Here is a 10,267-nt window from a genome sequence, read left to right on the forward strand (position 1 = left end):
TGGCCATTTTCTAACTGTAGTAAAAATGGACATAGCACATGGGAAAAATCGGTGTACGGGTTCGCTTATGCCACCTTTTACTGCAGCTTAATAAAAGGACCCCATAGGTAGATAGATATACATAGAGATACAAATAGCTAGGAAATGAATGGTAAAAATTAAAGAACTAAGGCCGGTACTGGACAGAATTACACGGTCCATAGTCCATAGTCTGTTATTGAGAAAGACATGGGGGAAGCCACTGCTTTCCCTGGATCAGTAGCATGGAATGTTGCTACTCTTTGGGATTCTAGAATCTTACTAGTCTTTGGGGATTTTGCATGGAATGTTGCTACTATTTGAAGTTCCGGAATCTTGCTTACTCTGAGATAATGGAATGTTGCTACTCCTTGGGTTTTGGCCAGGTACTAGTGACCTGGATTGACCACTGTGAGAACGGGCTACTGGGCTTGATGGACCATTGGTCTGACCCAGTAAGGCTATTCTTATGTTCTTATGGTCTGTGTCCCATATATATTGATTCAGTGTAGGATGGGCTGGGGAGGGCATCAATGGGAACTACACTAACTTGGAACATGAGGACGCTAGTGGCCAGACTTTACAGTAGGTATTCTGCAAACAATGGGATGGTTGGAGAGGCTGAAGTGCGCTTGGATGGCAATTCCAGCAGCTGGAACCTAGAACAGTACTGGGTGGGCCTTAGAGTCTATGGCCCAAAAATATCAAAGAAAAGAGACAAGTTAATTTAATCATGTATTTTTAATAAGTATAACTAATGGGCAGACTGGATGGGCCAATCGGGTCTTTATTTGCTGTCATTTACTATGTTACTATATCTATCTATATAGATTTCTTGACATCTATAAGTTAAAATTCAGTAAATATTGACTTTGTTGCCCCTTTATATTGTTTGCAGAAAGTATGATGGTACAGTGTTATGGCTCTGACTTCCGTTTGTTTACCGGCGACATCATCCTCTACTGGTCATGTAACAATGTATACTCTTCATTTAGGAGGGACGCTTATGGGATTGTTGATTACAGTGTAATAAGTCCTTTCCAGATAGCCAGTCTAACACCTTTACCGCTTTCCTCTGCAGATGTTTTCTTCTATAATATTTGCTGCTGTTGGTTTTGTGGGTGCTGGATATTGCTTCATCGTATCTGCAGTTGCAATAGATAAGGGCCCCAAATGTCAAGTTGCTGGCGGAAACTGGACATATCCATTTCTTAAAGGGTAAGATACATTTGTCTCTCAATCTGGGAGTCAACGATATGGCAAAAAGGTTACATATAGCGGAGCAGTGGCCTAATGGTTGGAGCAGCTCCCTCAGCACCCTTAAGTTGTGAGTTCGATTCCCACCGCAGCTCCTTGGGACTCTGGGCAAGCCACTTAATACCGTGTTTCCCCGAAAATAAGGCCTACCCCGAAAATAAGCCCTAGCATGATTTTTTGGGTATGTCTTAATATAAGCCCTACCCCAAAAGTAAGCCCTAGTCCCTGGAAGCCTAACCCGAATGTCCCTGGATTCATCAGCAGCAGTGCTTCCCCCCCACCCCCTACCACCACCACGCAGCTGAACCCCAACTGACCCTCCCATCTTTCCATCTCTCCCTCCCGTCCGAACCCTGCCTACCCTCCGACTGCGAGACCTCCAAAGAGTAGCATCAGCATCATTCTAAAAACGTTGGAACAACATGTTTTTAAAGATTTTTCGGAAGAACTGAAGTGAAATACAAGATCTTATTTGAGAAGGTAGATCATTCCACAACGCAGTTAATGAAAACGAATAAGAATGAGCCATTTTACTGACTGATCTGATACCTTTAGCAGACTTACAAGATCATGAAGGGCATAGAGAGAGTAGAGAGGGACAGATTCTTCAAACTTTCAAAAAATAAGAGAACAAGAGGGCATTTGGAAAAGTTGAAAGGGGACAGATTCAAAATGAATGCTAGGAAGTTTTTCTTTACCCAAAGTGTGGTGGACACCTGGAATGTGCTTCCAGAGGGTGTAATAGGGCAGAGTACGGTACTGGGGTTCAAGAAAGGATTGGACAATTTCATGCTGGAAAAAGGGATAGAGGGGTATAGATACAGGATTACTGCACAGGTCCTGGACCTGTTGGGCCGCCGCATGAGCGGACTGCTGGGCACGATGGACCTCAGGTCTGACCCAGTGGAGGCATTGCTTTTGTTCTTATGAGTTTGTAAGCATGAATGGTTCTACAACCTGAAAATCTTGATAGCTCTTTTTGATAGCTTCTGTGATAAAAACGACTGTTAGATATATGACTTTGATAATCATATTTTATTGCATAGCAAACACGGCTGTTAATGAAGAACTGTGTTTGATGTGCCCTTTTTTCCCCTTCTTGTCACACAGGGATTATCTTGGAAATAGCACTCTTCATGTGCTGTGTGAAAACCCCCCCGATATTATTCCCTGGAACCTGACGCTCTTTTCTCTACTCCTGGTGATGAGTGGGGTCCAAGCTGTGCTTTGTGCTATTCAGGCCATCAACGGGCTCCTGGGATCTCTTTGTGGGAGTTGCAAAAATGGGTGTTGTGGGGTAAGTTAAAGTTTCCTATTGCCGTATGGATTGCATGTCCCTAAATATTATTTATTTGCATCGTTCCCATTAACTTTGTATTTAATATCACATTTTTAGAAAGGCTTAGAAATTGCCTTGCTATGTATTAGCACGCACACGTATTAGGAGCAGATGTGCACAAGCCTACCAGTCCCAAATCATGAAAGGGGTAATTTTATAACAGGTTGCCTAGGTTAAGAGGATAAGAAGCAATCTATTTCTGGGCTCTTTCATAAGACACAGGAAGTAAACCAGCAGGAATCAAGGTTAGGTTGAAGACACAAACATCTATAATCATTTGAGTTGGTTAAACTGGCATTTCCCAAGTTGATCCTGGAGTACCCCCTTACCAGTCAGGTTTTCAAAACGTATATATGTGTCATATACATAAAATACGGCAGGCATAAAATCATAGCAGGTATAACAATATAAATGTGTAAACTGGACCCCAACACGGTTGTGTTTCGGCTGGGATAGCCTTCCTCAGGGGGTGTATAAAATGGAAGTCCAGTAGATGGCACCAGATTACTACTAATAAAAAAGAACTGCTTTCAAAATCTGCTATCAGATACTTTGCCAAAAAGAACGCTGTGCCAATCCTAAAATGAACGCTGCAAAATACAAAGTATCGCTGCTTTCAACATGATGTTTTAATAAATTGATTGTCCTCACAGCGGTTTGACTCTGTGTCCCTTCCCCACTCCACGTGGGGTTGTTTTTTCCTTTGTATTGTGTGATACTATGGGACACTGGCATCCTGCAGAAACTGCCAAATTTCTTTAAAGGGAAGGAGAGTGAATGTCCCTTTGTTAATCAGTTAGCACAGAAATACCGTGGGAGCCTTTACTCAGTGACTTAATAAGGGAGGTGTGTGTGTGGGGGGGTCAGTCTATGCCTGGCACGGTCTTCCTCAGGGCGCTCGCACCCCATCTGCTCTCTGCCTCCCTGTGACATGCAGGTATGCCCCTTCCCTTCCCCCCGTACCTTTTTATCTTTGGCGCGAGCAGCCACGAAGTTGCCGCTTGCGTTGGCTTCGGCGCTCTCTGATGTCACTTCTGGGACCCGCACCTATGAAGTGATGTCAGAGTGCTGACGTGAGCAGCTACTTTGTGGCTGCTCGCACTGAAGATAAAAAGGTGCAGGGGGGAAGGGAAGGGGCGCGCACAGAAGGGGGGCGGGGAAGAAGGCGGCAGAGGGGCGCCACCGCCCTGGGCACCACTTCCCCCCACTACGCCACTGCTCTTACTCCTTACAAAAGAGATAGTGGCAAGTGCTCACAAGGTAAATTAGTTTAATAGCCATGTGCTAATGTCACCAACAAAATATCAAAAAGAAAGACTGGAGGGAAAATATTAATCAAAAAATAAAATGTCACTCCAGTGTGGGAAATACACTGTCTATGCCCTACAGCGAAAGAAGAGCCTCAGATCAAAGGAGAGGTGTACCCACACTCTTCCCCCCCTGACATCACAGGCAAAAACTTTTGCAAAAGTTAAATACTGGCAGGCGGGAGATTCGAAATAGCCAAGAAAAAAAAAGATGTGGAAAAACCACTGAATGTAACCCCAGGAATGACCATCGTTTCGTGGCATGAAACCGCTGCTTCAGGGCCAAAGCTCCAGGCTATCAATTCGCAGTTCCACTCTGCTGCTCTCAGCATTAGCCACTGCCATTAACAGAAAAAATAGAAAAAGGCCAGTTTTATGGTTGAAGGAAAAATGCACCGATGAAAACAAAAACAAAAAGCTGTGGATACAGATGTTCTGGAGATAATTTATTAAACACTGACATATAAAAACATGAAAATTCAATTAAAAAAGTACAATGATAAAAAATACAGTGATAAAAATCCAACCGGACCCTACATGGTCCGTGTTTCGGCGAACACGCCTTCCTCAGGGATCCAATGGTTTGCAACCTCACATATAAAGAATTGGACTGAAAACAGTCTATTGTCTTTAAACATGTGAGCAAAGAACACTGCAGACAAGCTGAAGTGGCAAAAACATGCTTTATATGTGAGTTTGCAAACCAAACACGGACCGTGTAGGGTCCGGTTGGATTTTTATCACTGTATTTTTTTATCATTGTACTTTTTAAATTGAATTTTCATGTTTTTATATGTCAGTGTTTAATAAATTATCTCCAGAACATCTGTTTCCACAGTTTTTTGTTTTCATCGGTGGATTGTTTTCACTGTGGATTATTGGGTCTCCCTATTTTCCTTTGTTGTGCTGCAGTAAAAATGGCCTTAGTGCATAGGAAAACCTGCATAAGGATGTGTTAAAGCTATTTTTTTCCTGCAGGTTATTTAAAGGATCCCTTAGAATCTGCCACTCCTGAAAGCTCCTGAAACTGAGCCCTATTACCTTAATTAGGATTGTGGTTTAAGACAAGTAAACACATACCCCCTTTTTTGCTAAGGTGCACTAACTGATTAGCGCGCGCTAATCGAATTAGCACGCGCTAATTGAATTAGCACACGCTAAACGCTAATGCGTCCATAGACTAACATGCACGCGTTAGCGTTTAGCGCGCACTAGTCGGTTAGTGCACCTTAGTAAAAGAAGGCCATGTCAGCTTGCACGGCTCAGTCTACAGCAAGAGACATTTCCATTCTATTATGGGTGGGATGGGCAAAAGAACCAGGAGTCACTTTCGGTATTTCTTCATGTTCTTAGGTTACTCTCTCTCTCTCTCTTTCTACTACTGTGCCTTAAGGAAACCTTAGCTGGCTAGTGTGAACAATAATTCAGCTAACTTATCATAGTTGTGGTTTATTAGTTTTTAATATACCAACTTTTAAACATAAGAACATAAGAACATAAGAAATGCCTCTACTGGGTCAGACCTGAGGTCCATCGTGCCCAGCAGTCCGCTCACGCGGTGGCCCAACAGGTCCAGGACCTGTGCAGTAATCCTCTATCTATACCCCTCTATTCCCTTTTCCAGCAGAAAGTTGTCCAATTCCCTCTTGAACCCCAGTACCGTACTCTGCCCTATCACGCCCTCTGGAAGCGCATTCCAGGTGTCCACCACACGCTGGGTAAAGAAGAACTTCCTAGCATTCGTTCTGAATCTGTCCCCTTTCAACTTTTCTGAATGCCCTCTTGTTCTTTTATTTTTTGAAAGTGTGAAGAATCTGTCCCTCTCTACTCTCTCTATGCCCTTCATGATCTTGTAAGTCTCTATCATATCCCCTCTAAGTCTTCTCTTCTCCAGGGAAAAAAGTCCCAGTTTTTCCAATCTCTCAGCGTATGAAAGGTTTTCCATCCCTTTTATCAGACGTGTCGCTCTCCTCTGAACCCTCTCGAGTATCGCCATATCCTTCTTAAGGTACGGCGACCAATATTGGACGCAGTACTCCAGATGCGGACGCACCATCGCTCGATACAATGGCAAGATAACTTCTTTCGTTCTGGTTGTAATACCCTTTTTGATGATGCCTAGCATTCTATTTGCCTTCTTAGCAGCCGCTGCGCACTGTGCCGACGGCTTCATTGTCAAGTCCACCATCACCCCCAGGTCCCTTTCTTGGGTACTCTCATTTAAAAACATCCCTCCCATCGTATAGTTGTACCTCGGGTTTCTGTTTCCCACATGTAATACTTTACATTTCTCAACATTGAACTTCATCTGCCATCTCGTCGCCCATTCCCCTAGTTTGTTCAAGTCCCTTTGCAGTTTTTCACAGTCTTCTTTAGTCCGAGCTCTACTAAATAGTTTAGTGTCATCTGCAAATTTTATTATCTCACACTTCGTCCCTGTTTCTAGATCATTTATGAATACATTAAATAGCAGCAAGCAGTAAGTGTCAAGCCAGTTTACAACACTTCTACAAAAGGTAGAAAAGAACTCCATTGTTTAGGCCGATCTCCCGCAAACTTTGTTGAGCCGCAGCACACTCAACGCAGCGACCGCCGCTCAAGGCGTCCGGAAGTGAGCCGTGATGATGTCATGCGCATGATGGACCATTGTTCTGGCCCAGTAAGGCAATTCTTATGTCCTTATGGATAAATAAGCAGCGAGCAGGACCCATTCTATACCAGTGCTGTCAAGATGGGACTTCAAATGCTTAGCTAAAGCAGTTACGAATTTTAAGGACCAAAAGTTCTAGTCTAACATGATGAGGCAAAGATTTCCACAGAAATGGAGCTATTCGATAAATTAGAGATGAACATGTAGAATCCAATCGAGCACATGACGTCAGAGGAATGTGGTTAACAGTAGAATTAACCCTACTTTTGTTTTGCAGGGTGATGGACCTGTTTAATCCTTCCAGCCTAGACCTTTCACATATCAGGAAAAAGCATAACTGTATCGCTCCCCCCCTGAAGCACGCCTCCTTGCTGCATCCGCAAGCTCATGAATGAGAGAGACGCTGCATGAAGGGCTGTCTTCCTGGCACAAGACCTGACAGCTCTCTCTCACTTGACCTCACCTTTCAAAATCTACAATGAATGCAAACCATATATTTATTTTTCTAACTTCATTTTGGCTAGGAGCCTTTTCTTCAGAGCAGGCACTGTGGGCCTGATTCTATACATGGCAGCTAGCTTAGGCGATGCTAGACACCCTAGTCGCAGACACCTAGCAACGAAGAGCTAAAATTTGCACACAACTCCATTGTTTCTTAATGGGTTAAATGGTGTAGCAATTGACCATGCCATTAAAAAACCTGAAAGGTAGGCATGGGTAGGGGTGGAGAATAGGTGTGGTTGACTTAGGCATCTGAGGTAGGTGCCAGGAAATTAGGCACTTAATTTTTGGATGCCTAGCGATGCCTAAGTCCGCTTAAGTGCCCCTAAGTGTGATTCCTCTGCTCAAGGAATTACATTGGATTCCAGTGTATCTCAGAATTCAATTTAAGTGCATTTGTGTTGTATTTAAGATCCTATTTGGCATTTTTGCCACTTTGATTCCTTTAGACTGGAATGTTCAAAGATTTCATCTTGCCAAAAGTTCTCAAAAATTAAAACTTACATTTCCCTCTCTCATTGGCAAAAACAGAACCTTTAAGAGATTTAGGGTCTGTTTTACTAAACTAAACTAAACTAAACCTTAAGTTTGTATACCGCATCATCTCCACAATCGTAGAGCTCGGCACGGTTTACAGGAAATGGTATAGAGAAGGAACTGCAATGAGGGTTACAGGACAGTATAGAGAAAGTTTAGAGGGACTTAGTATAACAAAGAGGAGGAAATATTACATTTTTGAGACTAGCCAAGTTTTCAGATGTTTTCGTAAAAGTTGGAGGGTGCCCAGATTCCAAAGTGGGGTAGAAAGGTTATTCCAGAGCTCTGTGATTCTGAAAGAGAGGGATGTCCCTAGTTTTCCTGCATGAGATATGCCTTTTAATGAGGGGAAGGATAGTTTGAATTTATGGGTGGATCTGGTGATGTTAGGATTCGAGGAATTCCAAGATAGTGGGGTAAGAGGAGGAAGGATGCCGTGTAGGATTTTGAAAGTTAGGCAAGCGCATTTAAAGTGGACCCTAGAGACTACTGGAAACCAGTGAAGTTTGGACAGGAGTGGCTGTTGCCGCGTGGCAACAGCCCCAATGCCCACAGAGATATAAAGGGCTTCGGGGCCGTTACCGGGCGGCTTTGTAGAAGAGGGGGTTAGTCATTCTTTTGCTTTTAAATTAACCGAATTCTGGAATGCTTTACCGCTTAAATTAAGAAGTTTAGGTTCTTTTGCTTTATTCCGGAAAGTTCTGAAAACTTTTTTGTTTGCTAAACAATTTGGAAATTAATTATTTCAGTCTACTTTTCCTTGTCAATTTTATGTATTATGTATTACATCATTGTTAACCGAGTCAAGCTCCTCTTGGTTGATGACTCGGTCTATAAAACTAACGGCCTCTTTTACAAAGCCGCGCTAGCAGCTGCGCTAACAGCCCCGAAGCCCATAGAGATTTAAAGGGCTTCGGGGCTGTTGCCGCGCGGTTTGTAAAAGAGGCCGTAAATTGTAGTTTAGTTTTAACACCTAGGGCTCCTTTTACTAAGTCGTGCTAGTGGTTTAATGCGCTTAATAGCGTGTGTTAAACCACCGGTCGCGCTAACCGCTAACACCCTCCCTTGAGCAGGCGTTAGTTTTTAGGCCAGCGCGGGGGTTAATGCGTGATGAAAAGTCACGCGCGTTCACCCCACTAGCGTGGCATAGTAAAAGGAGCCCCTAGTGGTAGATTGACAGCCACATGGAGTGAGGCCTACAAGCAGCAACGTAGTAAAGGGGGCTGGGGGGTGGCCTGCCCTGGGCACAGTCATGCTCCCCTCTGCTTCTCGGCTCCCCCCACCATGCGCTCGTCCCTTCCTTTCCCCCGCACCTTTTTAACTTCGGCGTGAGCAGCCACCAACTCACTGCCTGCGTCAACTTCGGCACGCTCTCTGATGTCACTTCCGGGACTAGGAAGTGACATCAGAGAGAGCGCCAAAACCAACGCAGGCAGCAAGTTGGTGGCTGCTTGCTCTGAATTTAAAAAGATGCAGGGAAGGGGCGCGTGCAGCCAGGAGGGGGGATGTGAGCCACCGCTCACCCTCGCTACGCCATTTATAGAATCAGACCCTGAGTTTCCTCACGAATTGTTACCAGTGCATGAGCACAGATGATTAGCACCTGCTGCTGCAATATTAATTTTCTCTAGTTTCTTCTGATGAGTGTGCAAATACTGTAAGTTGTGCCAAAGCTCTTTTTTGTATGTAAGGAAAATGTGATTTCTGCAACCTTTATGTATAGCATCTAAGTAAACGAGGAATTTCTTATAGACACGATCTCAAAATCATTCTTATTTCTTATTGTATGTCTGTAATTATAGGCTGGCACTTTTTAAGGAATTATTTGTAGTATACATGTAGTATACTTGTAGTATAAGTGTATTCTTTTTAATTTTTGCAAGTTTATTGAATATATTTTTAGTTCATTTTTTATTGAATTGATCTGATTCTCCTCCCATGACAAACTCAACAGCACATTTTTTCAGTCCTCCTTTCATAACCCCAGGCATTGGGGCTCCTTTTACTAAGGTGCGCTAGTGGTTTTAGCGCACGCAAAAGATTAACGCGCACAAACCATGCGCTAAATGAAAAATACTAATGCGAGCTCTATGGCGGCGTTAGCGTTTAGCGCGTGCTAAAACTGCTAGCGCACCTTAGTAAAAAGAGCCCTTGGTGTGAAGAGCCATTGCGATGGGGGACACAGTAAAGAGGGATGTGGGTGGATAGATGGTGGAGATTGTAAAGAGGGTATGGACTGTTCCCGAGTAATATAATCGAAGAGTGGTAAATATCTGTGGGGATATGGAAGAGTTAGATGTGTGTATGTATATATATATATATACAGAGAGAGTGTGTATAATGGTGGAGAGTACTTGTGTTTGGGTGTGGGGAGATGTGGGTGAGGGTGTAGGCTTTTCCCCTTGCAGTCTCCCCTATCCCCATAGCACGGTTCCACACTGCATTCACATCTTCTTCCTCCCCCCCTTGCACTCTCTCCCCTCCCTTCCCTGCCAACATTCCCTCTGCACGCTTCCTCTTTGCAATCTTCCCTCCTCTCTTTGCACACACCTCCCATCTTCTCCTGCATTTCCAACCCACTGCCACTTAGGTTGCCAATAGGTTTCTTCACTAATGCCACAGCTCCTCCTCCTTGTGCTCTGCTGGAACACTGTTCAG

The 10,267-nt window shown here is 43.8% G+C and overlaps 1 protein-coding gene across 1 annotated transcript in view; it reads left to right on the forward strand.

The window, feature by feature from the left end:
• Positions 1-7,527, forward strand: part of TM4SF4 (transmembrane 4 L six family member 4) — a 29,554-nt gene extending 22,027 nt beyond the window's left edge. Inside the window, exons 3-5 of the mRNA XM_033959226.1 lie at positions 1,100-1,236; positions 2,386-2,572; positions 6,849-7,527. Of these exons, the coding sequence (XP_033815117.1) occupies positions 1,100-1,236; positions 2,386-2,572; positions 6,849-6,866 (342 nt within the window). The 3' untranslated portion in view covers positions 6,867-7,527. The remainder of the gene's footprint in view (positions 1-1,099; positions 1,237-2,385; positions 2,573-6,848) is intronic.
• The last annotated feature ends 2,740 nt before the right edge of the window (positions 7,528-10,267 follow it).

This window comes from Geotrypetes seraphini, chromosome 9 (genome assembly GCF_902459505.1).
Source record: "Geotrypetes seraphini chromosome 9, aGeoSer1.1, whole genome shotgun sequence".
NCBI classification, from domain to species: Eukaryota; Metazoa; Chordata; class Amphibia; order Gymnophiona; family Dermophiidae; genus Geotrypetes; species Geotrypetes seraphini.